Source organism: Diadema antillarum, unplaced genomic scaffold (genome assembly GCF_040938485.1).
Source record: "Diadema antillarum isolate AM-2024a unplaced genomic scaffold, OU_Dant_1.0 scf00000180, whole genome shotgun sequence".
NCBI lineage: Eukaryota > Metazoa > Echinodermata > Echinoidea > Diadematoida > Diadematidae > Diadema > Diadema antillarum.
Window position 1 is genome coordinate 4,205,658 of NW_027271069.1, and position 16,884 is coordinate 4,222,541.

General features: G+C 37.9%; 1 protein-coding gene across 1 annotated transcript; it reads left to right on the plus strand.

The window, feature by feature from the left end:
* Positions 1–5,055: 5,055 nt before the first annotated feature.
* On the plus strand, positions 5,056–10,798 carry LOC139723050 (mitochondrial inner membrane protease ATP23 homolog). The gene is made up of 6 exons (XM_071634325.1): positions 5,056–5,206; positions 6,411–6,456; positions 7,272–7,359; positions 7,826–7,960; positions 8,792–8,878; positions 10,595–10,798. Exons 1-6 carry the CDS (start codon positions 5,056–5,058, stop codon positions 10,796–10,798), a joined length of 711 nt encoding a protein of 236 aa, XP_071490426.1.
* The last annotated feature ends 6,086 nt before the right edge of the window (positions 10,799–16,884 follow it).

A 16,884-nucleotide genomic window follows, 5' to 3' on the forward strand; every position in this document is an offset into this window, starting at 1 on the left:
ACTCCTAATTTTTTTTTTCCACAGAAAAAAGAAAAGAAAAGGAAGAAACACTCAGGGCTACTCAACTCATTGTCGAAAGAAGAAGAAGAAAAAAAATGTAAGCTCTTCTACAGATACAAAAGGGAGTACAGGAGTTTGCAGTGTGGTTGGAAAGACGCGTCAACAACCTACACTATACATTCCACAAATACTTGCAGTAACATTATTTTGTTGGTGAGGTGATCATCCCCCTCCCCCGTAATGTACACACATTCACTACCCACTCATACCTAAAGCATTTCTCACTGGCATACTCTCTCTGTCTCTCTCGCTCTCTCTCTCACACACACACACACACACACACACACACATGCACAACTACAGTACTGTACATTGATGTGTAGATCGAATATCTGTACAACACTCACAAACGCGCATGAGCATAGACACAGTGCACATGCTCGATGTACAATACAACGTATGTACACACTCACATCCACGCGCATACATTTACATACATATACACTATACGTACACACAGGGAAAGCACACACACACATATTGCAGCTACAAACACACACACACATAAACACACACACACATACATTACTCACACACACACACAAGCACCGTCATGTCCACAAGACCACACCCAACACACGCCCATACAATGTACCTGTGCTAAGTGCACGTTTAAAGACAGGCCCACCTACAGGTGTACATGTATTGTACATTGTGTAAATGTCTAACAACTAACTTTGAGTGCAGTATGGAAAAAGTGGGGTTTCCTAGCATGCATAAAATACATAAAAATTTCCTAATCAAATGTATCATTTGTCTTCCCTACCCACCACGCTGCAAACTCCTATACATATAACTATATAAATAAATTTACCAACACATTAGACAGTAGTGAGAATAAAAAACTCTACTAAGAGTCATTGCAGTAATAATCATTCAGTATATCAATAAAATACGGTATTGCACTTTTCTTAAACCGATCAGTTTTACAATGCAGTTGAGAATATTTTGTAATATTTCTTAAATTGATTTTAACATCTCTTTGATCCGGTAACCACAATGAATGATTGGGGTGCTTTTCTAACTGCAGAGCAAAATCTAAACACAATTTCCTTCTCCTTTCTTTTAAAGATAATAAATTGCACACTTGTAAGGCCATATCATATGTAACATAATTACAACCTAATATGATTTTCAATACACGTTTTTGAATCTTTTCTATTACCTCTGTGTGTTTTTTTGTAAGACTCGAATGAAAAAGTGGGGCACAATATTCTAGAATTGGTCTGATATATCCTGTATACACTGTAATAAGATCAACTATTGATAAATTAAAGTGTTTCAATTTGCGTAACATAAACAATCTCCTATTGCATCTTTTCACCATTTCAGAAACATGTGCATCCCATTTGAGATTCTGCTGAAAATACACCCCTAAAATCTTAACAATGCTTGTTTCTTTCAAAAAAATTTCGTTGATACACAAACTTTGCTGAATTGATTGCTTCATAAAAGAAATTGTCATAAAAACACATTTCTGAGGATTAAGTTTCATGTTATTCGACAATGACCAACTTGCCAGTGCATTAATTTGTCTTTGTATCTGAGATGGTTGATTTCTATTCCTAGCCTCTACAATAGTCAAATCATCAACATATTTATAAAATGAAAAAGGGCAATCTTTACAAGCATCATTTATCATAATCAAAAACAAAACCGGTCCAAGTTTTGTTCCCTGCGGAACCCCTGCATTGCATTCTCTAATATCAGAGATACTGCCATTGTATTTAACAACCTGTTGTCTGCAATATAAAAAATCCACAACTAATGAAATAACAAATGGGCGCACATTCATAAATACCAACTTATGAATCAGAATGTTATGATCAATTCGGTCAAATGCTTTCGAAAAATCTGTTAAAACCATAATTGATACATTGCTTTGCTTTTCAGCATTTTTATACAGGTTATGAAGCATTGCAATCAAATAATGACAAGTTGAAAGACCAGGGCGGTTACCAAACTGATTGATATCGATTTGGTCCCTAATGTCTTCTAACAGCCATTTAACTATGAAAGACTCAGCAATCTTAGCAAAATAAGAGGTCAGAGCTATTGGTCTCAACTCAGATACTACTGGGGGAAAACATTTGGGAATTGGAATAATTTCAGCATATTTCCACATTTTTGGGAAAGTACCCTGCTCAAAGGCAATGTTGATAATATGACATAAAGGAAAACATATCTCATAAGCAAATTCTCGGATTATTCTCACTGGCAAATCATAAGACACAGTTGATTTTCGTAAACTCAACTTACGTAACTTATTGAAAACATCATGTGGTTGTATGACTGGGCATTCATAAGGTGAAGGCAGATATGCAGGTAACTGTGATCTGTCCAGTTTATAAAAATCAGTTGTTACAGATAAAAACAATTCATTAATATAATTTGCTACATACTCAGAATTATTTCGTTCGTTTTCACTAATATCAGGATATCGAGATAAACTGCTAAAAAACACACTTTCCTTCCCGTTTTATGATACCAAATTTTAGCATAATGTAAAAGAAGACCCGCTCTTTCAGAAAATATGAAAAAGTCAAGTTCGGCTAGGTTGACCCATTTCACTTATTTTCAGTCCTCACGCAAAATCAGTGTGTGCGACTTCATGTTCGTTTTGAGGTGCACGGTCACATATTGACTAGTGACATTTTATCAACCAACCTAATGATGGGAATTCTGTGAGAGCAACCGCCATGTGGTAAAGACATTTCTTCAGCATTTCCTACAAAAAATTTTTGTGTTTTTCCAGCTTATTTAATAATGTGACAGCATTCAGATTACCATAACCCTTGATTTGTCTAAATTTGCATAAATTACACTTATCTGTTGCACAGAGCACTTCTACATGCAAGATTGATTTTTTTTTTTTTTTTTGGGGGGGGGAGTCGAATAATGTGAAGTCTTGTAATGCTGAGCAACAAAATATATGCAGATTTTAGATATATGTCACCAAGTTGTACATTGTAACTTCATAGATTCAGAATGTTCACAAATTTAATCCAAAATCTTCAAATAAGAGCTGTCATATCAAAGTGATATGTTTAGCATGTTGATGCATACTAGTGTTTGGAATATTCTAACAGTGATTAATAATTTATCAGTACATGTTGTATTTTTCTTGAGAATGATGTCAAAGATCAAGTCGAACAAGTTTCGTTTAAGTAGGCCTACAGTATGTCAGAAGAGATGGACTGTCTGTATTCCCTTCATTTCCACCACGTTTAATACATTGTACATGTACTGTTCTATCACTCCGGAGATTCATATCATTCTCGGTATTGCCGGTGTTCATATACACCTATATACCATCCAGCAGTTGATGTAATGAAATTGAAACAGGTTGCCCTGTGCTAAAATCTAGTTTTCTATTCACACTGAGCCATGCAGTACCCTGGTATGTTTCAACACGATGAATTACATATGATTCGAGTACTGGGTATGTAAACATTTTCTTTTTCCTCAGATGTCGCGCATATGTGTCATATGGAAAGATAGTGTTTACATACTGTATACGCCATATATTTAGCGAGTCTAAATTTTCGCAAATCAGGACTTCCTGACTATTTCATGAGTGGTTAAATTTGCGATCGTGGAGTACTGTACTGAACGGAGAAATGTATACATGTGCGTCACATTCATATTGGGGATCAGTCATTATTTTCGTGTGTAAGGCATTTTTCACTGTATATTGTGTGATCAGGTGCATACCAAATACTTGTATAATCATTTGTCTTATTCTGATAAAAGTGAATCATTCCTAAATGTGACTTTTGTTTTGTTTCGTTTTTTTGTCTTTGTGAGGCATGAAAAAAAGCTTGGCAGGTATGTGAGCATTATGAGAAAGACCCCGGAGGAGTGAGACTTGGTAGCTAGTACAATGTAGGTACTGTAGTAAGCATACAAGCTTATAAGAGTTTAGTACGTCCCAACTTGGAGTACTGTACTGCTGTACAGTGTGGGATCCCTTCACTCAACGCAACATTACAAGATTCAAGTATTACAAAACAGAGCAACCAGATTCATCTGTAATGACAACAAATGGCGGTCTTCTGCCACCGGAATGATAAAGGATTTCAAACTCCACCCACTTAGCTTCCAGAACAACATGAGCTCATAGGCTATCAACATATCGCAAGATTAAACACAGCACCACTGATCTAATTCTAGATATCGGCCCAAATCAAGCACCGAGAGGCATGGCAACCCAAAGCTATCACTCTGATAACTACCAGTACTTTTATTTTACATGGCTCTTTGACTGCACTTGCCAACTCCTTTTTTAAAGAACAGTGAAGGATTGGAATATCAAAGAGATTAATAATTTTTATACATTTAAAGATGCATTCCAGCGTCACCTCAGTTGTAGCTGCACATTCGTACACCACAGTGCTGAACGATACTTTATTCAGAGTCTTTCAGTGTACAGTTGTATATCATCCAGATGCAAATGCAGATCCAGTCCGTTTTTGTGTGTTTGGATTTTTTTTTTTTTTTTTATAGCTAGCTCGGAATATTAATTTGTGGTACCGGTACATGTAGTTTCACTTTAATTTCTTTCATGTAAATCATTCAATTTATATTTGTTGCTGTTATTGTGTTTTTCACAGTGTACTACAGGGGCGGATCCAGGAATTCTGTAAAGGGGGAGCACAACTAATATTTGTGGCGCCACTTGCGGGTTTCATTTCATTTTTTTTTTCTTTTGTTTTTAAAAAAAAATATAGGGGGGCTTGCGCCTGTTGCTCACCCCTCTGGATCCGCCACTGTACTATGACAACGCACAGTTAACTTTCATAGAGATTATCTCATTACCTACAGTGTACTCTTAGCTTTGGTTACTTTGTAACATGCTATAGAGTCCCTTTTACCACTGCGTCCCTGATGAAGGGACTCTACCTTGTGTAAGAGTTCTGTGTTTTACACCCCGTAAGCGCGCCCTCATTGCGACTTGTTTGACCAAGGCAGGCCGGCCGGCGATTGCATAATAAAATGGCTGCGCCCGTGGAAGACCATGCCGATGCCGAACTTCCACGTAAAGACATAACTAAGTCGACTCCGCAGAACAGCAAATCTCCGGGATGGAATGACAGACGAAGGCACAAGAACTGTGTTGATAGAGTAGATTTCGCATGCAAGCATAGTAAGTCTTCTAAAGCCATTTTATGAGGTATTTAATGAGTATAGTCTAGTCGTCCTTGGCCGGCCGCTCTGCTGCTGCTAGCACCATGAGCAGGCGCGCTGGCGTGATACGCAGCGGCTACTACTACTGCTGCGGGTATGGGTACGGCTGCGCTGCTGCTGCGGCTTACGGCGCGGCGTCAGTTTCCACTGCACGCACTGTCTCCAATATAATGGGAGCGCCCTGACTATATAAGTGCTGATAACGAATGTAACTATACACAGCCCTGTCGCTGTACACAAGTGTCGCACGGCGTCTGATGGGCCTAATGTAATGATAATGATGAATTTTGATATTAATAAATACTTTAATGCACACTCATTTGCGACAATTTAGTCACACAATTCGAACAAGTTCAAGCCAAGGTGCTGCAGTATGTTACATAATTACACATCATTAAGATTAAAACATTGATTTAATTCAAATGAATAAGTAGATTCTTAAAATCAAGAATAGAAACCAGAGTCTAATGTAGGCCCTAAATTAAGATGTCCTGAGGGAAAACCTATAAATTTTATATTGCTTTTAGTTTTTCAAGATTGCATGCATTTCATCAATTTCCACCCATTTTTAAATGTAAAATAGTTCTAACTACTTGTTAGACATTTCTATAATGTGTAAATCCCATAGGGGTGCCGCAAACCGGACCCATCCCCGACATTTTGGTCACTGTACACTGTTACAATCCTCAAAACTGACAAAGGAAATGAAGTTTAGAATATTTAACACAGTCACAGGAGGATTCCTTACATGTCATGCCAGGCCTCTTTTGATATTACGATTTTGTGTAAAGAGACAGACATGGGATGATGGTGGTTGCCTAGCAACAGAACAAAATCTTAATGTTATGTTAAGAAAGTCATACTTTTTTTAAAACGGCGTGACACAGACGACACAAAATTATGAAGGCCATCACCCGAGTTATTTCATAACTTTGGTATCAAAAGAGAGTTCTTTTAGTTGCTCTTCAAATAAAACAATTTAGAAAAAAAAAACCCGTCTACTTTTGAAGATATGGCTAGATATTCCTAGGGGTGCCACAAACTGGACCTATGCAGCAAACTGGTGCCCCGACTCTCAAGTATAGTACTGCTGGTATAGCAGTACTAGCATGAGAGCATATTCAGTTATCTCTCTGTCTCTGTTCTCTGTCTTTCCACTGTAGATCCGTATGTGAAGTTCATGCTGGCTGCTATGGAGAACATTGGTTGGTAAGATAAATTACCAGTACTGTAAATTTGATTACATCTCAGTGTGTGTTTAGAAATGGGGGAGTCCCCAAGCTGTATTCTTGTCCCTAGCCTAGTGAAGTTCAGTGATCTGTAGAATGAAGAATGCAGCTTATAACAATCAAACCAAACTTTTGGTGTTTTGTGTGTGCACAAATTGTCAGTATCAATAATGCAAAGGATTTTTACCTTCTCATTAAGGTGAAGAAAAAAAGACACATGTCATTTGCTTGTACTTGCATGCTTATTTGCAACGTGATATTACTCTAACAATTTAATTATTTTAAGTTGTCTCATATTTTGCACATTTAGCTTAAATTGGTTATAACCACTTAACAACAATACTGAATTTATGCACAAATAGTTGCTGCAATGTGTTTCACTGAACTATTTACTGACATTTCTTTTTTCCAATTAAAAAAAAAAAAGAATGGTGGTATTTTCACACATATGATAATGCCCTGAAATGTTTTGAGGGAATTAATTGGTTCACTGTTCTTGCACCAATGTTGATGGAGTCATTTATCGTCCCTATTTATTTCCTCTGATTGTTATGTTCAATGCCTGAAGCAACTTTGAAACTAAACTGCATTGTTTATCACATGAACAACAAAGGTCTCTATTTATTTAATAATGATAACACATATGGTGCTTGTAATGAACCATCAATCTTTTGGCCTATAAAGTCATCCCTTTTGTACATGTTAGCAAAGAAACAACTATCCTTAGAATGTTTACGAAACACAACTGTGTATAATGCTGTTGGAGATCCTGTTTCATTCTTTCAATGCATACAGCCCAGTTGTTCCAGAGACCCACATTATATGTGAGCCTTGTGCTGAAGACAGCCCTGTGAATGGTGGATTTGATCCGGTCAATGGACAGGTAAGATATCAAGATCTTTTGGATTTGAGCAATACTCACAGAAATGCTTGTTTTCAATTGAGAAAGCTTGCAGTGAGTTTGCTTTGTTCTTACTCCCCCTAAATCTCAGGTTTCAATCTGCAGGACTGCCAAATCTCTTTATGACTAAAAGATTCTGTAACAATCTCTGTGATTGGGTCATATTTTTTTTTTCATTTAGATATACTTTGATTTTTTCAAAGTTATACATTTTCTTTATCATGGAGTCTGTAACAGTTTGAAGAGGCAAGCATTGCTTTCTTTCTACCTTTTGTTACACAGAGGAACTGCTCATGTACATTGCTTTGATATTAATGATATGATAATTCAAGTTGGTCATAATGAAGCCAGATATCATACTTTGGGGGTAATGCTTAAAAAATAAGAAGCATGTTATTCAAAGAATGTTGAGATATAAAAACAATTAAATCATTGCTTTTCTGGACAGATTGTGCTGTGTGAAAACAAGAGTCCGTCCCAGAGGATTCTGAGTACCCTTCTCACCCATGAGCTGATACATGCCTATGACCACTGCAGGGCAAAGGTAGATTGGACAGATTTGAGACACTTGGCCTGCTCAGAGGTGAGAGAATTTTTCATGGAGAACTTATTTTTGCTCTTGTTCGCTGTAGATTGAGAGTGTATCAAATAGTTTTATAAAAACATAATAAAAGCATAGAGAATTCAGTGTTTCTGGGACAAACACTGAACTAGGGCTTTCTATAGCTTAGTCGGTAGAGCACCAGGCTAGCATCCGGAGGTCTCGGGTTCAAATCCCGATGGAATCCCATTTTCTTTGCTCATTTTATCACTAATGGATAGTTTAATACACACATAGGTGAACATGATTGTATTGTTCTGAAATGATTTTTTTCCCTCTGTAGTGTCCCTTTAAAGTGTACCAATACTCTGGAAATCAAATTTGTATACAGCTAGATACACACAAAAAAAAAAACCAGCCATAATTCACCTGTGAAAGCCCCTGAAAGTATACGTATGTCGATAAGTCAGATCATATCTCTATAACAATTTGGCACTTGTGCTGTGCACGTTTAAGTTCTGCTCCATAAGCACCGGTACTGATATGTGCGTGTTCCACCTATACGCATGCATTTTTGCGAATAATATCACGATTTTGTCGATCGGTTAGCTGATTGCACACACACATTACATATCACTATCATTCAGAGGTTTTTGGAGAAAAAAATATTGATGCCGTTATCATTGGATCGGAAGAATTGGGTGACTGACTAGTCTATCAACTACATTGACTGTTTTTGTATTTTAGTGCTTTAGATCATTTTATGTAAAGTGCTTTATAAGTGGTAATTATTGTTTTAGAGCTAGTTTTCTTTTTCTTTACTGTAATTGGACTATTGTTATCTAAGAGAAACTGATTTTTAATCTGCTACAGATCAGAGCCTCCAGTCTCAGTGGGGATTGCTCATTCCTCAGTGATGCCGTCTACAGCTGGAAGTTCCGTTTCAGGAAACAGCATCAGGTGAATTATTCGTGCACATTTCATCTTGCATGTTGCCATTTTTTAGCCGTCATGATTGAATTCTAAGCTTTGTTTGGTCTCACGGATGAAAGCAGTGGGGGAAATTGTTCGAACAGGCAAGGGGTTGTGCATGAAAGTTAGTGATAAATTGTAATGCTATTGTAACCTGTTAAACTACAGAGACATTTTACTTCCTACGGACTAAATTCTAAAGTCAGAAGTTCATTGTGTGCTCTCAGATTTCGAATGAAAAGTGAAAACCCGCTTTAATGTGTATGTGTTGCCCTTGATTTATTAATTGATTGCATGTGTGGAGTTACGGGAAGTTTTAGAACAAAGAAATGAAATGTTCTCTTACTGCAAGTACTAAAGTGGAAATGAAAACAGTTTTAAAACAGGTAAACGAGTCAAAAGCCAAAGTGTATTGTCAACGAAGTGTAATGGACAATTTCTTAACCCATTAGCACGTAGAGGTTTCTTGCAATGTCAGCCTCCACTCACTAGAGGAAGCAATGAATTCAACTTTTTTCCATGGGTTCAAACTAATCGATCATGCATTTACTGTGATTGATTTGCAGACTTAGGTGAAACAGGGATGACGTAAACAGTGCAAAGGTACATGCACATTTCACAATGCGCACCCATTAAAACCCACAGGCCTCCCCCCCCCCCCCCCCCCCCCAACTGCCACCACCATGTGCTAGGGATGCCAAGTTCAAAAAATTTTTATGAGTGAGATTTTCATGACTCGGCATCTCGGCGAGCAAATGTGCGCGCAAGCGAGGGTGTGGGAGGGGTTCCCCCCCCCCCCCCCCCCCCCCCCCCCCCCCCCCGTGCCCCCCCACGGTAGGGAGCTTTTTCAAATTTTAGCTCTTACTGGTGCGATCAGGTGACTATTTTTTACTTATTTTGAAAGACAAAAGGAAAATGTACCTTCAATTGTAACTATCACTTTAATCCTTTGAGCTGTGCTCCTTATTATGGGCCCAAATTGCAGACTTTGCCCGATGCATGAGAAAAATGGGTGCCATGCGTGAGATCGTGAGACGACCCCTAAATGCTTGAGTCTCACTCAGAATGCTTGAGACTTGGTAGCTCTGCATGTGCACACACATATGTATGACATGTATTGGGGGTTCATTTATTTTCAGGAAGAATGACAATGTGCAGTTCAGTGGCTACATGGATAATGCATCTGAGGGTATATTGAAGTTAATGAAGTTTTAGCCCAGACTTGATCACACAAAGTCAGTGTAATTGCTCTTTATACCTCCATTCCAGAGAGATTTTTCCTCATCAGTCACTCATCAGAAGCAAAGTTTGTTGCTTCCGGCCACCCACCGAAGTTTATCGGATCGCAGTCCGATAAATCAGACTTGTGTTGGTTGACTATCAGGTGAGTGTCACACACGTCAGCGCGATCCTCAACAGACGATCTTGTCTCATCGGATCACGCCTTGCATATCTGACACCGACCCGATATTTGACCAACACAAGTGGGATTCATCAGACTGCCATACGATACACTTCGGTTGGTGGCCTGAAGCAAGAATTGTGCTTACAGTGAGTGATGAGAAAAATTCTCTGTGAGACGGGGGTATTACTGATCACATGCACCCAAAAACCAGGCTAGATCATGGTCTGATATGTCTCAATAGCTTTAACTTTTTGCTCCTTCATTGACGACATACTTTGATCTGAATACATTCCTCACAGGCCTGTGTGCGAAGTCGGGCACTGAGCTCCATCCTGTCAGTCAGAGATGTACCTCGCCATGAAGCAGAGAAGGCCATTGACGACGTTTGGGACACTTGTTTCAGGGACCACGCCCCTTTCAACCGGATACCCAGGAGACCCTCTGACCTGAAGGATGCAGCACCCAGTCCACCACAGTCCACAGAGAGCAAACCCCCATCATGATAACAGGGAAGACGTCTTTAAGAATCCTTGCCCTATTCAGTGGGGGTACCAAGTGAAGGAGCTGATGTTGGACTGTGGGCTTGAGCCACACCCACCGAGCCACACCCACTCCCTTCTGCCCCAATACCAATGAAGTCACTAGTAGCTGAACTGCAGTGCAGGATCCAGCAAGTACATCAAAATGATGGGTCAGACTTCTTCAGGTGAAGATATTTTCATTGTGCGATTTGTGTGGCTCGACCTTAGCACCAGTTAGGAGCAAAACTACGAAAGAGGATTAATACAATGGTGTTAGAGATGAGATGTATTCATGAGAGATATTGCTGCATAGTTAATTCTGTTGCATGATTTATATATTTGTTGCATTTGTTGCATAATTTTAAAGCATGAGTGGACTGGTATTAAATGGGAGAGATGGACTTATGACAGAAAGAAAGAATATGTGTGAAATTGTTACACTAAAGAGTGTTTGACTTAGACATATTAATTGTACTGTGTACAGTTGTGTCTGTTTCACAGAAGAAACATTGTTAAGATAAATCAAGTGATATCCAAGTGATGGTTTTGGAAATTTTGAGTGTGTACAAAAGAAACCAATTCAGAATAGTGTAAAAAAGTGCACTCATAAGGGAAGAACCCGCAGGCATTGTAAAGATGATTATGTACAGAGTGAGTTTACCCCAGAGTCACAGTGCAGAACACATGATAAAGCAGAGAAGATGCTTACCACAAGTTAGTATTTTTCACTGACTATTACTTTGTCTTCCAACAAGACATATCACATAGTTCTTCCACACCTGTATGCACCTTTCAAAGGTCATAAGGCAGTTATTTCTTTAGATTAGTTTATCCTTTTTTTAATAATCTTTATAAAAAACAGCCTTGCTGCATGTTTTTTTTCTTCAGAAAAGAGATATTATGATAATGGGTCACATGACTACCTTCTGTCACATGCTCTGCAGAGTACATTGACTTCTGTGCAATGTTGACGTGTTGACTTGTTGACTTCTGTGCAATGTTGACTTGTTGACTTGTTGACTTCTGTGCAATGTTGACATGTTGACTTGTTGACTTCTGTGCAATGTTGACTTGTTGACTTGTTGACTTCTGTGCAATGTTGACGTGTTGACTTGTTGACTTCTGTGCAATGTTGACTTGTTGACTTGTTGACTTGTTGACTTTTATGTTTGTATGTTTTGTGTGACTGATTTGTCACAAAGTTCCATTTTCCTAAGTAAAGCAGAAGTAGATGTACTTTGTATGGAATAATATGAATGCTGATAATGTGTTGTTGTTGTGAACATTGCTGAGTACATTTAACATCTTATGTAAGGAAGCAGGTTTTGAACAGGGAGGTGGGAAATCTCTTCTCACCTCCCTGGTTTGAAAGATGTGTCACAACTATAAGAGCATCCGTTAATAGCATTTCAGAGCCTTTTCCAGGTCTATTGCATAATACATGTATTCATATATCCCGTGGGTTGATGAGCTTCTTACATCATTGGAGACACAAATTTAGTAGTGCCTCCTTTCATATCAGTGCAGCAGGGTTTAGAAATATGAAAAGTAATATGTCAATTTGAAGCACTTAATGCCAAGTATGAATGACATGCTTGAGTGGGGGGGGGGGGGGGGGGAGGATGGGAATACATACTGTTTATTCCGTCAACCCTGAGATGGGGGATCAGATGGAAACAATTTTGTAAAAGATTCATTATGCACACTTTGATGTGCACAGTACTTCATGCTTGAACAAAGAAAGCAAATATCTGGCGCATAGTCAAGTTAGATATTGAAAAGTTTTTGCCTTCAGATGAAATGAGGGGAAATGAGCTGTCAGAAATCAAATCAATCTTGCATGGGATGACCTCATGGAAGCTAAAGTGCTTTTGAAACGTACACTTACTTGCATTACCCCCGAGCCATCAGTATGGAATTGTCTACTACCTCAAACAGTAACAGCACAAACCCTTGCTGCTTTCCAGGAGGCTGCCCTTCCAACTATTAGAAGGATGAAGCCTCCCGTTGGTGACAGGGTGCTGTAATTCAAGAGCATCTTTTACTTGCACATGCATTACATTTTAATTGTATACACTGTACATGTATTTTGATATAGCGGGTGCACCATCACATACTGCCACTGGACCAACCCATCCCAGTCTAGCTGTGTTGCAGCTGCTATAGGGATTACTCCATCAAGACAGACCCAGAGACTAATATTCAAGTGTTGTTATCGTTATCTGTGGTTCCACATGAAAGTTATCTTTGTTCATAATTTGAGTTGTGTAATGGAGTTTTCTCCCTTAAGGTTGCATTTTCCTTAAAGTTTTTTTCATGCATATATCAGCATATTTTAAAGGGATCGTACAGTTCTGGTTGAGACATAATTTCAGGTTTCTAACATTTTTTGGTGAGATAATGAGAAACCTCTTATAAAATATGAAAGAGCATGTAATTCTATGAGGAATTCAACGTTTATTTGATGACAATTGGTTTTGGAATGGCTGAGATATCCAAGAAAGAGCGATTCTAATAAAGTGTGGGACCCACACTTTATTACGATCGCTTTGTTTTACTTTGTTTTTGGATGTTTCAGTTATTCCAAACCCGATTTTCATCAAATAAACTTTGAATTCCTCTTAAACTGGTATGCTCTGTACTATATAATAAGTGTTTTCTTGGTATCTTGCAAAAAGTTAAAAGCCCAATTCTCATCTCCACCAATACTGTACTATCCCTTTAATACTTGGACTCATTTTAAATACTACTCATAGAATGAGTGTGCAACCTTACTTACTTCACTCATGCACCACTTGTTTTACTCTGTAATCATCCTTTTGTCTTACTGTGAATGGTGAGCCTGATCACAGTGACATACCTGAAACAAGGCAGATTTTGCTCTAATAAAGACCTCTTCGGACCATCATGAACTGAGAAGCTCATCAGTGATACAGTATGCAGTGAGAGATTGGGAAATTTGTTTAGAAAGACTTTCTCAGACTATTGTGTGTGTGTGTGTGTGTGTGTGTGTGTGTGTGTGTGTGTGTGTGTGTGTGTGTGTGTGTGTGTGTGTGTTTGTGAGTGTGTGTTTAGGGAGGGGGTTGGGATGGAAATATGTCTGAAAATTTTCTTGAAGTTGAGTGGCTTTGCTGTAAAATGGTCAAGATCAAGTTTCCAACTTAACAAAATCGCAGCATCACGGTTGATCATGTCATAGCATTTCATAACTGCATTATTAGTGAAAGTTTACTCACAGTGCAGACACTAAATAGATTAGCGCATTCCAAACAGCTAATCATTCAAGCAAAATTATACTGCTATACCACATGAGTAAGAGCAATGAGAAACAAATGCAAATTCAGAATACCAGGTACTTTTCAAACAAATCACAGTCCTCTTGGTGATCAATGTCTTTATTAAAAAATACAATTTTTTACAATCATTACAAACATGAAATGCAGTGCTTCATTTTCAATGCACATTAACTATCCAAGTAAATTGAATTTCAACAAAGTATATGAGCAGAACAACAAATGTAAGACATCAATAATGGTGGATATGCCCTATATCCTAAATGCAAAGTTCTGGTTAATCAATAATAAAGATAACACAGATTCCCCAGAATAGATACATGTACTAACATACAGACACCATATATATGTTTTACAAGCTGGTTAATAACCTGAAAGAGCATGTGTTTGCGGTCAGACTAAAATACATAATATATAATACTTAATTTACCTTCAAAAGCATCAAAGTCTAGTGAGATTTATTTTCAACCCAAGCATCATGCATTTGGTGTGCCTGGAAAGCTTGTAACCTAAAACTACATTTCTGTTATCCTGCACTGTACCATCTGCTGACTGCAAATATTGAAAACCCACCAAATTATCAATGAATATTTGTTATATGTGTATGACTAGAAAGATTACTCTGTCCGAGGAGGTTTAAGAGTTGTAGTTCCAACTTGCTGCTATTATTCAAACTTTTCAGTTTTCTATTGAGGTACAAAAGAAATCCACAAGTGCATATGTGCCTTTGATGATCAATGTTCAATGCCGCCGTCTTCCTGAGCAATAAGATTCGTTTTCAAAGTTAACATAATGTTGGCTATATTTTGCTTGTTTATTTATCAAATGACACGAAATTTCACTTGATGATAAAGCATATACAACAAAAGTCAATCCCATCCAGATATTGGTGCAGAAGTGTAAATGAGAGCTGTATTATGTGAAAGTGTTTAAAATTGTACCAGTTTTATCACTTTTCCACTTAATTCCTGCAAATAAATCTGATATGGAATAACCTTCAAGTATAATTTTTTTATTGATAGATATATCAGACTTGTACCAGGGCTTGCCCAGTCGAGTAATTTTTATTTTCATTTCATTTTTTTTTTTTTTTTGCAATTTCTATTCGTGCATTCCCATGTCTTTACCATTACATGTCACATATCTTTTATAAGTAGGGATGGCGAAAAGTAATTACCATCACAAAGACATATCTTCCCTAGATCTGCGCAGCAGATCTGTTTGGCTCATGCTTCAAGCATTTTCGAGTGGCGGCATCAAACATTTAGCAAAGGAAATAAGACAGTTGTGACTCCATTCTCTTAAACCTCTTTGCTCTGTCCAACTGAGACTGACTTCCACACAGAATAATCTGATACATTGTATATATATATGTGTAAACCATCACAAACTACATGTGCTTCGACGCACTGATCCACAGTGTGGTGTCTACAGAAGTGAACTAGCAGTTGGTAGTTACAATGAATGGCAAGCAATGGATTCATAAAAATTGATGAGATACAAATAGGTGTACTCTCACACGGGGAGGGTCACATGGTCACAGAGCTTCTGCAGCAGGTCACTTATGCTACAAACTTATTTGAAAACTTTGATATTGGGCACTGACAAGCAAATAATGATGATGATAATAATAACAATAATACAGTGCTTATATAGCACATATCACTACCATAGTGTCTCTGATATGGAAAAAGGAAATGTAATGTACAGTGTATGTCCCGTAGATGCACAACAAAACTCATTCATAATACACTTTTTAAACAGAAATGTCTTAAGAACAGTTTTGAACTTTAAAACTGTGGAAGCTTCCTTTATATAACATGGAACAGCGTTCCACAGTGTGGGAGCAGCATGAGCAAAAGATCGCTCACTATAAAATTTAGTTGTGATGACAGGACATTTGAGAGGATTTTCCTGAGCCAATCTGAGATTACAAGAGGGAGCATACCTTACCAAGGACTCATTGAGATATTCTGGTGCCACTGAAAGCAAAATATCACAGTAAGAGGTGGCCAAATAATAATCACACTGATACGACCTCACAAACATCCATGTACTTCAAGAAACTATGAAAGCACAAATGATGTACAGATTCACATTGAGCTTTAAATCCAGGCGTAACAAATTCCTGAACAGATAATTTTAGCAATGATCTATATTTTTTGGAGGGTGTTATGATTTTTGGAGGGATTTCTTTGTCAAAATTTCCCACTAAAACTTCACTGCTGTACATCAAAATGATCAAACCCACTTATATAATATAAACCTTGACAACCGAAGAGGCTAGTTGTTTTGCAAGTAATTGTAATATCAGAATTGTATAAAAGTTGGCTACCACAGCAACATGTTCCTGCTCCAGTGGCTGTGACATCAGAATAATGTTAACCAAAACCAAATCAACAAAATTGCTCTTGAAAGTATACCTGCTGTAGCCCTACCTGTTGCACAAAAATGCCACTATGCTAGCATTTTGCAAGGCCATGTTTGATCTACTTAAACGAGGTGGGCTGCAAACAAAGTAATTGAATATTCAGGGTCTCACAAGAAACCTGCTGGATGTACAGAAATTCATAAGTAAAGTGGTATACTTTATCGATATCTATTTTCTTTTCATTATTTTATTTCCTTGAATGAAAGTCGCATGGTAGGTGAATTTACAAAACGGTACTCCTTGGCTACTGGTGGACAAGCAATGTCAGTATGCAGTTTTCATCATAATAACAACCATGGTACGCAGCATGTTTGATAAGCAAGTGTGGCAAGTATAACAAAGTG